The sequence below is a fragment of the Dama dama genome, chromosome 30 (assembly GCF_033118175.1).
Source record: "Dama dama isolate Ldn47 chromosome 30, ASM3311817v1, whole genome shotgun sequence".
Lineage (NCBI taxonomy): Eukaryota > Metazoa > Chordata > Mammalia > Artiodactyla > Cervidae > Dama > Dama dama.
Window position 1 is genome coordinate 76,501,128 of NC_083710.1, and position 17,360 is coordinate 76,518,487.

The window sequence follows — 17,360 nt, forward strand, 5'->3', positions numbered from 1 at the left end:
TCTGCTGGTCATGCAGTTCTCTCACATCCCACAGCAAATCTGTAAGCAATTCCTGTTCACCCTTCCTTCAAAATACATCTCACGTCTACTCTCTATTTCCACTAGAGCCATTCTGGTCCAGGCCACCATCAGCTCTCACTTGATCTACTGTAATAGCTCCTAACTGGCTTCCAGCCTCTACAGTCTATTCTCAATGTAATAGCCACTAATGATCCAAATAAAATGTAAGTCAGTTTATGTCAATCCCCTCTCCAGAACAATGAGCTTCTCAACTCATTCAGAGTAAAACCGCACCTGATCTGGCCCCCCAGCTACTTCTCTCCTGTTCTCCTCATATCTGCTATTCTTAGAACACACAGACATAACCTCATCTCAGGACTTTGTACTCCCTGTCCCCTCTCCCTAGAACATTCTTCTTCCAGATATGCAATGCAGTTTGCTCTCTCACCTCTTTTGGTTCTCTGTCCAAATAACCCCATATAAATAAGGACACTATTTGTTTTTGTTCCCTGTGCATCACAATGTAAACTCCACAAAAACATGTTTTTTTCACTACTATACTCTTGGATTCCAGAAGAATGTTCAGTTCATGGCAAGATTACAGCTAAATCCTTTTGTCAATTTCAAGGAAAATGAGAAGAAAAGAGTTCTAAAAGAAATAAGCTGAACCTAACTATAATATTTATCACTAATACTGATAACAATATTATCATGGCTGAGTTACATTAAGCCATGACAAAGAAAGCATAGAGTAACTTTTCCATTATGTATAACCAAAAGGCAAATTAATAGATACAGCAGGCTGTAACTTTTTACCCCTTAAAATGCCTGACAAAGTCAAAGGTAGCCTTATACTTTAAAATTGTTCTAAAAAGTTTTATTTCTTCCCAAAGCAATTGCTAAAGAAAAAAAAGAAGCAATACCATTTTTGGGCTTTCAAATAGCTCACTATCAAAATTCACTAACACTTTACACTATTATAATCATAAATGCCAACTGTTGTCACCAATTTTACAGTAGCACTGTACATGAGTCTCGCTACCTTTAGGAGCTAACACAATTAGCACAAGAACTGTTACACTGAAGAAGAAATACTTAATTTGTGGATGATATGAGTCCCTCATTATTCTCCAATTTCTATTATTTACAGATTCAGATAAGAAAGAATAAATAAGCATAATTTTAAGGGAATGATGATATGGGAATGGAGCACAGAGGGAACAGAACTCATAAAAATGTAGAAAACTGAGCTTTGATGATGACTTAGGGATATACAATTTGATGCTTCAAGCAGAGGTATGTCAAACACACTGCATTAGCTGATTTCTAAAAATACTTAAGCACCAGATTCAATTTTTAAAAACTTAAATCACACCTGAGAAAGAAAACTAGACTATCATACTAAAAATATTAATAAGTAGCTATCATCCACTAATTTTGTATGTATCTATTACAACTCCCTAATCAACTGGAAAAATATTCTTAGTATATTAAGAGAAAAAAAGTGTGATTATAATTATGTATTTAAAAAACAGACAAGGCTATGCAGAGTAGAAACAAAGGATTTGAAGGTAAAACCTAGAGGGTGGGATGGTATGGGAGATAGGAGAAAGATTTAAGAGGGAGGGGACATATGTATACCTATGGCTGATTCATGTTGATGTACGGCAGAAACTAACACAATATTGCAAAGCAATTATCCTCCAATTAAAAATAAATAAATTTTTTAAAAAAGAAAAAATCTTTATTAGGATGTTGGGAGTAAGAGTGACCTTCCCCATAGTTTTTAAAAATTATATTAATACAAATATTACAAATAATACAAACACAAATTATATTAATACAAATATTATAAATAATACACAAATAATACAAATATAACATAAAATTATATTAATTATATTTGTGGTATAACTTTACACCACAAAACCTACAAAGGTATTATTAATATAATCAATTGTAGAAAAAAGCGACAAACAGAAAAAAGATGTACTTTATACACACATTTACAACAGTGATTCTCAATTACAATGTTGTAATATATACTAAACTGCTTGTTCTAATACTTACCTTATAAAAGCTATCCCCAAAGAACATCCTCAGCCACATCCAATGTTATCATCAATGGGGGTAGGGGTGAAGACACAGGGAGCGTGCCATGAACTAAATGATCTCAGAGGCCAGTTTATTTATGCTGAGACCTGTCTGGCGTGAGCCTCTGTGTGTACTGCATTAGGTGTATTGTAACAGAAAATGTTTGAGACCTTTGTATCACAGTGTCACTGAGAAAAGTAAGCAATCACTTTTTCTACTTACCCTCCCATTGCTGACAACACCATTTTCTCCAGGACTCAATTTAAGTACATCTCGGCAGAACAACTGGTGAGTTCGAAAAATATTCACTCCAATGGTATTATATTTTTTCTCAAAGGCATTTTTATCCATCCCCTAAGGCATAAGTTAAGAATGATAAAAACAATAAGAGAACAGTAAATACACAAAATAATTTTTTAACATAGCTTACTTTAATAAGTCATTAAAAACTTAAAATTACATTAACTTTTGATTTTTAAAAGTACCATCTTGTTCTGAAATTACATTTTAAAAAAAGAATCCTTCTTGGCAAGGCAATTACAATACTTGTAAATCCTGTTATAAGTAGATAGCTTGCTATTCCTTTGTTGAGAATGTGGGGTAGATTACTGATTAATAAAATGCTAGGGAACATCATTTAAAAAAATGTAACATTAAAAAATAAAATACAACGTTTATTAAATTCTGAACTCAGTACTTCCATTTTGGTGTGCTCAACTAAAAAATACTGGTTAAAATAAAAATACTCTGTCTCATTCCAATCCCACAAAACCAGTTTAGTAATAGTACATTTAAATTCTGAAACACAAAAGTAATATTATCCATCTCAGTGTGTATCAAACATTAAGTGAAAGTCGCTCAGTCATGTCTGACTCTTTGCGACCCCACGGACTATACAGTTCATGGAATTCTCCAGACCAGAATGCTGAAGTGGGTAGTCTTTCTGTTCTCCAAGGGATCTTCCCAACCCAGGGATCGAACCCAGGTCTCCCTCATTGCAGGTGGATTCTTTCAAACATTAATATGCATACAAATCACCTGGGTGACTTGTTAAAATATAGATTGTACTGGAGTAGATCCAGGGTGGGCCTTGCCTTCTGCATTTTTATCATGTTCCTGGAATACCTACAATATCAGAAAAGATTCCCTGCCTGCCCAAGGCACAGCCACAGGTGGGTACTGAGCTCTAGAAATCTGGCTAGTATGACTGAGAAATTTACTGTAATTTTATTTAAATTTAGAACAGCCACATGAAGTTGTGGCTACAGTATCGGACAGGGCAGCCCTAGAACTTCACTTTCAGAATCTCTCAAGTCAATTCCTCTCTGATCACAAGCTGCTGACCCTCCAGCTCATTCACTGCAGTGTCACCAGAACAACCATTAGTCAACCCTTCAGTCCCTTGATCCAACCACTTATTGTCTATCGTGCTTTCCATATCATAATTTTTCTCCTAACCAAGGTCTACCTCAGAGCCCTTTACCATAGCAAAAACAGTGCATGCTCAGTTCCCTTGAATGCCTCCTCTCAGTTATAATCACTTGGCAAAACCTCAACTCTGGTTAAACATAATTCTGTTTACTCTGCAACAGGATCCAAACAGTGTTAGGATGGCTGGAGAAACACATGCGGCCAACACTGATCTCACTTTCAGTTATGGTCACTAATCTCAAGAGAGCCCTCAGAAATTTTCCTATACCACTGTTGATTCACTTTCTCACTCTCAGAACAATAGGAAAACACTTGACATTCTCTTCTCTTCCCTCCAACCTCTAAGACCACCTACTCCCATCCTAATATTTAGCTAATGATCTGACTTTTTTTGAAAACGGAATCAATCAGAAGAGAAGTACTCATCTTGCTACGACCAAATAAATCTACCCTGTTCTTAAATCAACACTTAGAACTTGTGCAGTGGGTCCCAGGACCTCTTTTCTACTCAAGAAACATCCTCCCACTTTGCTCCTTTCTCTCCAGATCATCCTTATATTTGGATGGACTGTTTTCATTAGCATACCAAAAAAGTGAAATCCTTCCCTGACCTCAAGTCCTATTCTAGCTACACAGTATTTCTCTGTTCTCCGCATAGGAAAATTCCTTTAGAAAGCTACGAATACTTGCTGTCTTTTATGATTTCTGATTTCCCTTTCTCTCTTGACTCTAGTTCACCTTTATACCTACTACTTCATTGAAACTGTTCTTATCAGTCACCAACGACCACCTTCCTAATTTCAAGACATCTGGCATAGTTGACCATGTCCTCCTGTAAATACTTTCTTCAGATCCACTGTATTCTTGAATCTGGTATATTCTTCTTACAGACTTTCCATGGCTTGATATCTCACTTCATTCAGAGCTTTGCCCAAACAATAGCTCTTTAGAGATGCCTTCCCGTGACCACTCCAGCTAAAAGAACATCCCTCAAACAGTATACTTTCTTATAATCTTTTTTTCTAGCACCACTTACCTTTTCTTTCCCATTACAGTGTAAGTCCATAAGAACAGGGATTCTATCTGCCTTGTTCACAAGTATTATCCCCATTGTCTGGGAGTCAATCAATAAATTTTTTGAATGGATTAATGAGTCTTTCTTCCAGAGCATCAGCTTTTACCTTAGAATTTTTCCCTGTACTGGATCCCTTCAGTGAAATAACTGAGGATTATTCACATATTCCTTTAACTCCCAATTCTTCACATAAGTACATATCCAAATTAGAAAGCCATTAAGATCATTGAGTAGTAGCTGAAATATCTGAAATTTGATATGTTCAGTGTTTCTATGCAAAGCCATATCATTTAAAGAGGACCTTTCCCACAGTAAAGCTTATGATCCCCATTTGATTATACTTACTGATTTTTTGGCAACATATCTCCAAGCACACTGAAATATTTTTGAAATATGCAACAGATATGTATCTATTATTTCAAACAAATAGCTACTAACCTCAGTAAGCAATGTTTTAATTTTATTTCCAGAGTAAATAGCTGCAGCAGTTTTTTCTTCTGCCAGTTTCCTGAGAAAGTTTCTCAAAAAGCTGTTTTTCAGTGTAAGAAAAGCTGCCAGAATTCCTCTAGAAATAGTTGTGTTTTCTTCGTCTATTTTTGATGTAGGATTATAAATAACCCCCAACCGACTATGACCACTTCTTTTCTGCAAAACACATTTAAAGGTGATAAAGATCAGTATTTTACACATACTTTTACAATGGAATTTTGTAAATCTCATAAAATTTTCAAAGACTAAAATCATACGAAGTACACTTGATCCTTGAACAATGCAGGGGTTAGATGCACCAACCCCCTGAGCAGTCGAAAATCCACTTATAGTTGGCCCTCCATATTCAAAGTTCCACATCTGTAGAGTCAGCCAACCACAGATGACTTAATACTGTAGTATTTACTACTGAAAAGAATTTGTGCATAAGTGGAGCCATGCTGTTCAAACCCTGCTGCTGAAAGAGCAAAAGTATATTCTTTGACTACAGTATAATTAAGTTAGAAATCAATCACCAAAAGAAAACTAGAACATCAGTCTAATTTTTATGAGATAACCCAGCATCTACAAATGTTTTTTAAATGTTACATTTGTGCTTTGCAAGAACATATACTATGCAATGTGTATTTTTCTATCAATATTCATTAGGTAAAGTTTGGGGATTTTATTACTCAAATCATCTGTACATCCCTATTGATTTTCTGTTTACTTGTTTTACTTATTACTGAGATAGATATGTAAAAAAATAGTACAATATGGAGGCTGGTAGACCAAGATCAGCGTGCCAGAATGGTCAGGTGCTGGTGAGGACCCTGTTCTGGGTTGCATTTTCTAATTTCTCCTTGGATCCTTACATGACAGAAAGAGAGTAGGCTAGCTCTAGGACCTCTTCTTGTAAGAGCACTAATCCCATTTATGAGGACTCCACCCTAATGACCTAATTACCTCCTAAAGGTCCCATCTTCAAATATCAGCACATTGAGGATTAGATTTGAACATTAAAATTTTGAAAGAAAAGAAAAAAGTGTTAGCCACTCAGTAGTGTCCGACTCTGTGTGATCCCATGGACCGTAGCCTGCCAGGCTTTTTTGTCCATGGAATTCTCTAGGTAAGAATGCTGGAGTTGTTTGCCATTTCCTTCTCCAGGGATCTTCCCCACTCAGGGATCAAACCTGAGTCTCCTACACTGCAAGAAGATTCTTTACCATCTGAGCCGCCAGGGAAGCCCTATAAATTTTTGGAGGGACACAAACATTCAGCACATACATGCCATTAGACATGTACATGTATGTGCAACAGCAAGGACTAGGAGAGAATATACAAGTCATTAATCACAGAAGACAGGTAGGGCTGTCTTTTCTGGGTCAAGGTCGCCTATCTTACATGGAGAAAGAATCTGAGCTCCTGTCTTAGCACCATGTTCTAACCAAATTAAGGAACTGAAAATGTTAACATGAAGGAAAATAAAGATTTAATGCACATTTTTCATCCTGCTTTCTCAAAATTACAACACATTAATTTTTGTAGAAAGTGTCCAAATACTCACCATGTGATTTAATGCATTAAAAAGCAGTTTTCTCCCAGATGGCTTATCAAAATCAGCAACAATCCAGAAAGTAACTGAAGAAATTACATAATCATCTGAAAGTTTCAAACAGTATAAACTAATTCTTAATATCAAACCAAAGATAGGAACATCTCCAGTTAACAAAATACATAAAAATAATAATTTTTAAAATGAATCATTTTGAAAATAAGCAAATATTGGTAAAAATTAAACACACACAGAGTGAAATACATAGAAAATGTTAAGAGTAATTCATTTATAAACTTTGTATAAACTCAGGTACCAAAAAGAAAGAATAGTCCCCAAGAAACACATCTATGGGATACTTTTGCCAGTAGAGAAAATTGTATTATGCTTAGCAAGGTTCCGCTGTTGGCATGCAAAACTGCCTTCCAGCTACATATGTAAAAAAAAAAAATGATATTTATACCTTACATAATGTAAAACCAGACACAATAAATTATTAGCAGATACTGGAAACAGCAATATTTTATTAGCTTATGATTCAGGTGTTTCAAAAATTCTGGCTATTGTTAACTTAGTCTAATTCACATCATCTTGTGCCAAAAACATCAATACATTTTTTTTCCCCAGAAACATCTGAAAATCTGGAAGCCACAAGATGAAACAATTTTTAATTCTGCAGTCACAGTTAAGTGGGTTTAATTTCATCCAACCTCAGCATATAACATCTGAAATAATACTTGTCTGGCTATCATTAAACCTATACAAAAATTAGTTCCTTGGATCATATGACCTACTTAAAATAACTATAGAAAGTTTGCTATACCAAAAACTTACACCTGAATAGATGTGAAGCTATAGTTATCATCACTGTTGTTGTTCAACTGCTAAGTCGTGTCCGACTCTTTGTAACCCCATGGACTGCAGCATGCCAAGCTTCCCAGTCCTGCACCATCTCCCAGAGTTTGCTGAAACTCATATCCACTGAGTAGGTGATGCCATCATACCATATCCAGTAATATATAATTATGCAAAAACTGACTTTCGTAAATGAAAAAAAAAAGTAACATAATGAAGGACAACACTGATTCTCCTTGCAATCCTTTAGAAGCAATTTAAGAGTAATGCAGTGGTGACACATTCTTTTCAAAGAAAGGTAAAGAATTCTCATGTCTTCTTAAATGTGAGCACTTTTACCATTACAAATAATAAACTGAGAAATATTTCAAAAATGCTAAGCAAGTTTCTCCCAATTTTATATTTCTTTACATAAATACAAATAAAGAAGGTGTTTCTCAGTTAATTATTCTTTTAAATTGCAAGAGATTTAATCTAAGGGCATTAGTTATAGGCTAACTTACTCTATTCTGACGCCCTGAAGCAATTTTTGAAATACAATTCAGAACCTGATAAATATATTTCTTCTATTTTTTATTCCCTGTTTCTCTGTCTACTTTTCCTTTCATTTGACACATTCAGGACCTTAGCATGCCATACAATGGAACTGAATTATATCTTATTATTTGTTGAATTTCTTGTAGACACACCACTCACTTTATGAACATAAAATCACAGATCTGTTAGAAAGTAATTCAAAGGCGATCTGGTCCTAATTTGGATTCACCCCACAGCATTCTCAAAAACTAGCTGTCTGCTTAAATCTCTCTCATATATAAAAATTACCCCTTATTTCACAGTAATTTCATATTTAGATCACTCATTGTCAGAAAGTTACCACTTTATATAACAACATAAAAATCAGCTTTCTTTTATGTTTCATGCCTGGGTTCTGTGTGTTCTCTCCAGAACAAAGTAGGTCAAACAAAACAAAGTGAAACTCAAACCAACCAAACTCCATTATCTGAAGAGTTCATGGTGTCTCACAAGTCTGTGGTCATATTGCACTTTTCCTATCTAGGCTAAATCCTTATTTCCAAAGATGTTCCTGTCTTGGTTCCCCTTCCTTTGGATATGACCGCTATCCTAAGCAAAACATTCAGACACTGTTTAACCAGAATGCAGAACTATTCTCCCCTCATCTGGGAATTACACTTTTATTCATGCCTTATAGTTTATCAGGTTACTTAATCTTGAAAGTGTTTTATCACCTTCCTAAAAAGGAGAATAATAGAATAGCTTGCTTTAAAAAAAAGGCAAAGAAATAAGATTAACCCCTCTCCATATATGATTAGCTAGGATAGGCGGCATCACTTTTCTCAGCAAAATCCTTTTATCCTAACAATTTACAAATTCTCAAATTGAAGACCAGGCCTCCAGTCAAATAACAACATACAAAAATATGTTATGCAAACATTTAATAAAATTATTAACGTTTACCATTTAGGAATAAATTCAGGAAAATAAAATATGCTTATTACCTCCTTCAGTTACATAGTACATGTTCTCTGCAATTACAGCACTCTTATCTTGTGTATCCAAGAAGAAGAAAGTAGAGAAATCTTCAACATCAGCAGTTACTAAAAGTTTTAATATTAAATGTTAAGTAATGAATTAATAAAACATTCACAACTCAATAAACATTTGTAGAAAAGTACATGGAAGGATTATTTTACCTGATGTAGATATCAAATTAAGGTACTGCCATTTATTGTGCAAAATCAAAGGATTTATACGGGGCACAACATTATTTTTACCCATTAGGAAGTCAACTGCATTTATTCGATCATTTAATGCACCCTAAAATAACAAAATATTATTTAGGTAATATAGGCAATTTATATGCATATGTTTTAATATGATGCAAAGAATACATTTAAAGACTGCTTAATCTAAAATAAGTCAATTTAAGATTCTTAATAATAAATTTTCCTGTAAAACTTTGGAGTTTCTTTCCAATTAAGCAATTTTTAGATGTAATTATGCACAAATAAATTTAATTACTACTTTAAAAAGCACTACTAAATGATTAGAATGGAAACTTTTATGCAATTAACTTTAGCTATTAAGATAGTTCTAATATAGAAATGATTTATAAATATTATTCATCACACATTTTCTCATACATGCTTACCTACCATAAAAACTTCCTTTTGTAAATACGCAGTTGTATCCATCATTCTGTGAAGAAGAGCCATTTCTAATTCCTTAAAATTCAGCTCTTCACGATGAAAGGATTCACCATTATAAAGAGCTTGAGGCAAAGGACCCAAGCCAGTCATCTTATAAAAGTTTGTTCCTGCCTATTCAATTAAAAAAATACCAGAGAGTTAAACAGAATATGTCTGTCTGAAAAAGAAATACATAAATAAAGGGACTGCCACATATTTGTATCTCATAGAAAAATGTTAGTTTTGATAATTTTATCTGTTCTTTACAACACTACTTAAAGGAAGGTAATTTACCTACAGAGAACAAGTCAGAAAACTTTTTTAAAAAGGCCCAGACACATATTTTAGGTTTTGTGAGCCATCTGGTCTCTGACACAACTACTCAATCGTGATGTTACAGTGCAAAAACAATGACACACAACACATGAACGAATGACCCTGGCTGTCTCCAACAACCTGTGTTTACAAAAACAGGTGGAAAAACAGGGGGTGGAAAGGCTGGATTCGGCTCGGGGGCTATAGTTTGCTGGCCTTTGATACAGAGTATGACTTTAAAAAATACACCTACGTGCATAAGAGGTTAATTTATCTCTATGTTCATTTGTTTAGTAAACATTCATTGACGTCATGTGTCTAGCCAGACTCTGTGAATACAAAGCTAAAATATCTGCCTTCAAGGGGCTCACACAAATACAAGCAAAACTGAGGCCATAAACCAGGTTTTATGGGAGCCCAGAAAAGAAGTGACAAAGTTTGAGTTTGGAGAGAGGGATCATAGAAACCCTCTTCAGGGAATAACAGCAAAATCTTAAAGGACAAGTAAAAATTTGCTTGTCCTTTAAAAGTGGAGAAAGACATTCCAAGCAAAAACAGACAGCACTGCAAGGAATAGAAGGGAAGAGAGAATATGGTATATTTAGGAAATGGCAAAGAGTTTTCTGTGTTATCACTTTATAGATGATAAAACATACACAGAATCACTTCCAATGTCATATAACTACTACATTTTTTCCCCCAGTTATTTTTATTAGTTGCAGGCTAATTACTTTACAATATTGGAGTGGTTTTTGCAATACATTGACATGAATCAGCCATGGATTTACATGTATTCCCCATCCTGAATCCCCCTCCCACCTCCCTCCCCATCCCATCCCTCTGGGTCATCCCAGTGCACCAGCCCCGAGCACTTGTCTCATGCATCCAACCTGGACTGGTGATCTGTTTCACACTTGGTAATATACATGTTTCGATGCTGTTCTCTCAGATCATCCCACCCTCGCCTTCTCCCATAGAGTCCAAAAGTCTGTTCTATACATCTGTGTCTCTTTTTCTGTATTGCATATAGGGTTACCGTTACCATCTTTCTAAATTCCACATATATGGGTTAACTATTACATTTTGGAAACAGAATTTCTACTTACAAGTATGTGACCAATAGTCCGAAATCTTAACCACTGAACTATATTACATATATATATATACATATATATATATACATATATATATTACAACTATATTACATATATATATATATATATATATATATATATGTCGGGAGAAGTATCAGTAACCTCAGATATGCAGATGACACCACACTTAAGGCAGAAAGCAAAGAAGAAGTAAAGAGCCTCTTGATGAAAGTGAAAGAAGAGAGTGAAAAAGTTGGCTTAAAGCTCAACATTCAAAACTGACAAACAGTTAGCAAGACTCATTAAGAAACAAAGGGAGAAGAACCAAAGCAACAAAATTGGAAATGAAAAAGGAGAGATCACAACAGACAACACTGAAATACAAAGGATCATAAGAGACTACTACCAGCAACTCTATGCCAATAAAATGGACAACTTGGAAGAAATGGACAAATTCTTAGAAAAGTATAACTTTCCAAAACTGAACCAGAAAGAAATAGAAGATCTTAACAGATCCATCACAAGCACGGACATCGAAATTGTAATCAGAAATCTTCCAGCAAACAAAAGCCCAGGACCAGGTGGATTCACAGCTGAATTCTACCAAAAATTTAGAGAAGAGCTAACACCTATCTTACTCAAACTCTTCCAGAAAACTGCAAAAGAAGGTAAACTTCCAAACTCATTCTATGAGGCCACCATCACCCTAATTCCAAAACCAGACAAAGATGCCACAAAAAAAGAAAACTACAGGCCAATATCACTGATGAACATAGACGCAAAAATCCTTAACAAAATTCTAGCAAAAAGAATCCAACAGCATATTAAAAAGATCATACATCATGACCAAGTGGGCTTTATCCCAGGAATGCAAGGATTCTTTAATATCCGCAAATCAATCAATGTAATACACCACATTAACAAACTGAAAGATAAAAACCATATGATTATCTCAATAGATGCAAAAAAAGCCTTTGACAAAATTCAACATCCATTTATGATAAAAACTCTCCAGAAGGCAGGAATAGAAGGAACATACCTCAACATAATAAAAGCTATATATGACAAACCCACAGCAAGCATCACCCTCAATGGTGAAAAATTGAAAGCATTTCCCCTAAAGTCAGGAACAAGGCAAGGGTGCCCACTCTCACCACTACTATTCAACACAGTGTTAGAAGTTTTGGCCACAGCAATCAGAGCAGAAAAAGAAGTAAAAGGAATCCAGATAGGAAAAGAAGAAGTGAAACTCTCACTGTCTGCAGATGACATGATCCTCTACATAGAAAACCCTAAAGACTCTACCAGAAAATTACTAGAGCTAATCAATGAATATAGTAAAGTTGCAGGATATAAAATTAACATACAGAAATCCCTTGAATTCCTATACACTAACAATGAGAAAACAGAAAAAGAATTTAAGGAAACAATACCATTCAACATTGCAACAAAAAAGAATAAAATACTTAGGAGTATATCTACCTAACGAAACAAAAGACCCATACATAGAAAACTATAAAACACTGATGAAAGAAATCAAAGAGGACACAAACAGATGGAGAAATATACCGTGTTCATGGATTGGAAGAATCAATATTGTGAAAATGACTATACTACCCAAAGCAATCTACAGATTCAATGCAATCCCTATCAAGCTACCAACAGTATTCTTAACAGAACTAGCACAAATAATTTCACAATTTGTATGGAAATACAAAAAACCTCGAATAGCCAAAGCAATCTTGAGAAAGAAGAATGGAACTGCAGGAATCAACCTGTCTGACTTCAGACTCTACTACAAAGCCACAGTCATCAAGACAGTATGGCACTGGCACAAAGACAGAAATATAGATCAATGGAACAGAATAGAAAGCCCAGAGATAAATCCACGAACCTATGGACACCTTATCTTTGACAAAGGAGGCAAGAATATACAATGGAAAAAAGACAACCTCTTTAACAAGTGGTGCTGGGAAAACTGGTCAGCCACTTGTAAAAGAATGAAACTAGAACACTTTCCAACACCATACACAAAAATAAACTCAAAATGGATTAAAGATCTAAATGTAAGACCAGAAACTATAAAACTCCTAGCGGAGAACATAGGCAAAACACTCTCCGACATAAATCACAGCACGACCCTCTATGACCCACCTCCCAGAATATTGGAAAGAAAAGCAAGAATAAACAAATGGGACCTAATGAAACTTAAAAGCTTTTGCACAACAAAGGAAACTATAAGCAAGGTGAAAAGACAGCCTTCAGAATGGGAGAAAATAATAGCAAATGAAGAAACAGACAAAGGATTAATCTCAAAAATATACAAGCAACTCCTGCAGCTCAATTCCAGAAAAATAAATGACCCAATCAAAAAATGGGCCAAAGACCTAAACAAACATTTCTCCAAAGAAGACATACAGATAGCTAACAAACACAGGAAAAGATGCTCAACATCACTCATTATCAGAGGAATGCAAATCAAAACCTCAATGAGGTACCATTACATGCCAGTCAGAATGGCTGCTATCCAAAAGTCTACAAGCAATAAATGCTGGAGAGGGTGTGGAGAAAAGGGAACCCTCTTACACTGTTGGTGGGAATGCAAACTTGTACAGCCACTATGGAGAAGAGTGTGGAGATTCCTTAAAAAAACTGGAAATAGAACTGCCATATGACCCAGCAATACCACTCCTGGGCATACACACCGAGGAAACCAGATCTGAAAGAGACACGTGTACCCCAATGTTCATCACAGCACTGTTTATTATAGCCAGGACATGGAAGCAACCTAGATGCCCATAGCAGACGAATGGATAAGAAAGCTGTGGCACATATACACAATGGAATATTACTCAGCCATTAAAAACAATACATTTGAATCAGTTCTAATGAGATGGATAAAACTGGAGCCCATTATACAGAGTGAAGTAAGCCAGAAAGATAAACACCAATACAGTATACTAACACATATATATGGAATTTAGAAAGATGGTAACGATAACCCTATATGAAAGACAGAAAAAGAGACACAGATGCATAGAACAAACTTTTGGACTCTATGGGAGAAGGCGAGGGTGGGATGATCTGAGAGAACAGCATCGAAACATGTATATTACCAAGTGTGCAACAGATTGCCAGCCCAGGTTGGATGCATGAAACAAGTGCTTGGGGCTGGTGCACTGGGATGACCCAGAGGGATGGGATGGGGAGGGAGGTGGGAGGGGGATTCAGGATGGGGAATACATGTAAATCCATGGCTGATTCATGTCAATGTATGGCAAAAACCACTCCAATACTGTAAAGTAATTAGCCTCCAACTAATAAAAATAAATGGAAAAATAAAAAAAATAAAAAGTAAAAAAAAAAAAAAAAGCTCAACATTCAGAAAACTAAGATCATGCAATCTGGTCCTATCACTTGATGGCAAACAGATGGGGAAACTGTGACAGACATTATTTTGGGGGGCTCCAAAATCATTGCAGATGGTGATTGCAGCCATGAAATTAAAAGACGCTTGCTCCTTGGAAGAAAATTATGACCTACCTAGACAGCATATTAAAAAGCAGAGACATTACTTTGCCAACAAAGGACATCTAGTCAAGGCTATGGTTTTTCCAGTAGTCATGTATGGATGTGAGAGTTGGACTCTAAAGAAAGCTGAGCACCAAAGAATTGATGATTTTGAACTGTGGTGTTGGGAGAAGACTCTTGAGAGTCCCTTGGATTGCAAGCAGATCCAACAGAGAAATATCAATAACCTCAGATATGCAGATGATACCACTCTTATGGCAGAAGGTGAAGAAGAACTAAAAAGCCTTTTGATGAAAGTGGAAGAGAAGAGTGAAAAAGTTGGCTTAAAACTCAACATTCAGAAAACGAAGATCATGACATCGGTCCTATCACTTCACGGCAGATAGATGGGGAAACAGTGGAAACAGTGGCTGACTTTATTTTTTTGGGCTCCAAAATCACCGCAGATGGTGATTGCAGCCATGAAATTAAAAGACGCTTACTCCTTGGAAGGAAAGTTATGACCAACCTAGATAGCATATTAAAACAAAGCATACTGCCAACAAAGGTCCGTCTAGTCAAGGCTATGGTTTTTCCAGTGATCATGTATGGATGTAAGAGTTGGACTATAAAGAAAGCTGAGTGCCGAAGAATTGATGATTTTGAACTGTGGTGTTGGAGAAGACTCTTGAGAGTCCCTTGGACTGCAAGGAGATCCAACCAGTCCATCCTAAAGGAAATCAGTCCTGGATGTTCATTGGAAGGACTGATGTTGAAGCTGAAACTCCAATACTTTGGCCACCTGATGCGAAGAGCTGACTTATTTGAAAAGACCCTGATGCTGGGAAAGATTGAGGGCAGGAGGAGAAGGGGACGACAGAGGATGAGATCGTTGGATAGCATCACCACGTCGATAGACATGGGTTTGGGTCGACTCTGGGATTTGGTGATGGACAAGGAGGTCTGGCATGCTGCGGTTCATGGGGTCGCAAAGAGTTGGACATGACTAAGTGACTGAACTGAACTCAACTGAAAGGAAATCAGTCCTGAATATTCATTTGAAGGACTGATGCTGAAACTACAGTACTTTGGCCACCTGATGCGAAGAGCTCAGTCATTTGAAAAGACCCTGATGCTGGGAAAGATTGAAGGCAGGACGAGAAGGGGATGACAGTGGATAATAGATAGTATTACTGACTCAATAGACATGAATTTGAGCAAACTCTTGGAGATGGTGCAGGACTGGGAAGCCTGGTATGCTGCGGTCCATGGTGTTGCAAATAGTCGGACACGACTGAGTGACTGAACTTAAAACTCTATTACATATATCTTTATATAATATTATCTATATAAATATTTAGCACTTACTGTGTATGAACACATACAAACGACATAAAAACTCTGCCCTAAGGAAATACATATATTAACAATTATATCTTCTTCTTGGACGGATCCATTGATTATTATATGATGTCGTCCTTTGTCTCTTATTTCAGCCTTGTTTTAAACTCTGTTTCGTCTGACCTAACTGGTCCCTGGATTTCTTCTCATCTCCATTTGCATGGAATACCTATTTAATTCCCTCACTTTCAGTCTGTGTGTATCTTCAGATCTGAAGCTGAATCTCTTGGAGGCAGCTTATACACAAGTCTTGCTTGTATATCCACCTGGTTACTGTCCTTTGACTGAAGCATTTAGTCCATTTACATTTAAGTAATTATTGATAGGTATGTACATATTGCGACTTTGTTAATTGTTTTAAGGTTGTTTTTATGATTTTCTACACTATTAGTTCTGAGAAGTAACTTTTTTGATGTCAATAGTGGTAACTTAAACACTGTATAAAACATGTCATTCAAAGGTACAAATTTCCCTTTTTTTTTAACACTTAAAATCTAAATCTGATTGTAGAGTTAGTTATATTAAGATCATTTATTCATGAGATAAAAAAAGTTTCTTCACCAAATTTTAAAAATTTGCATTCCAACTTACCTTTCTTTCACCATCATATTTAGAATCAATTCCTAAAATATCCCAAATATTAGCAAGAGGAAACTTATTTTGGAGAACACTCTTCACATTGTTCACAGTGAGTATTTTGTGATTCTCCACTTTTTGGTACATCTGTGAAAATAAAGATATTATGATTTTCATCTTACAGTAATTAGTTTTATTTCTTCTCCTTAGCATGAATATTTACAAAGAACTTATTTTATATTTTCTAAGTCCTAAGCATACTATATACCTACATTTATATACACACACTCCCCCCCAATACAGAGATAAGCAAACTATTTTAACAATAAAATCTATCATCTTCTAATAAAAATGGTATTGTGAATATTCTATAGCTTTCAAAATACCGTATCAAGTTTCTATGTTATAGTCAAGCCAGACCCTATGATTCTTAATAAAATAATGGTTACCTTTATTTTAAAAGATATATATATATACACACACACACACACACAAATAGCTTAAATGACTTATTTCAGAAATGGTTATTTTCATTTCCAATTGCTCTTTAGTAAATATCTTAACTAGCTTTTTTGCTATACATCCATTCTTCCTCCAGTCTCAAATACTTTAATCATACTGGCATAAAGTAAGCTGTTACTCCTTTTTTTTCCCATTTCCCCCTTCACTATAGATTTTCTACCATGACCCAGGCACTGTTCCACATGGGGAAAACAGAAAGCTCTGCCTCAAGAAAGACAGCATTTCTGAGCAGATGATTTACTGAAACATTAACA

At 35.6% G+C, this 17,360-nt stretch overlaps 1 protein-coding gene across 1 annotated transcript in view; it reads right to left on the minus strand.

The window, feature by feature from the left end:
• The window catches only part of UGGT2 (UDP-glucose glycoprotein glucosyltransferase 2), a 136,750-nt gene that overhangs the window by 50,262 nt on the left and 69,128 nt on the right, over positions 1-17,360 (minus strand). Inside the window, exons 16-22 of the mRNA XM_061133771.1 lie at positions 16,600-16,731; positions 9,656-9,820; positions 9,194-9,317; positions 8,999-9,097; positions 6,636-6,730; positions 5,039-5,245; positions 2,317-2,448 (exon numbers count right to left, since the gene is read on the minus strand). Coding sequence (XP_060989754.1) covers positions 2,317-2,448; positions 5,039-5,245; positions 6,636-6,730; positions 8,999-9,097; positions 9,194-9,317; positions 9,656-9,820; positions 16,600-16,731 — 954 coding nt within the window. The remainder of the gene's footprint in view (positions 1-2,316; positions 2,449-5,038; positions 5,246-6,635; positions 6,731-8,998; positions 9,098-9,193; positions 9,318-9,655; positions 9,821-16,599; positions 16,732-17,360) is intronic.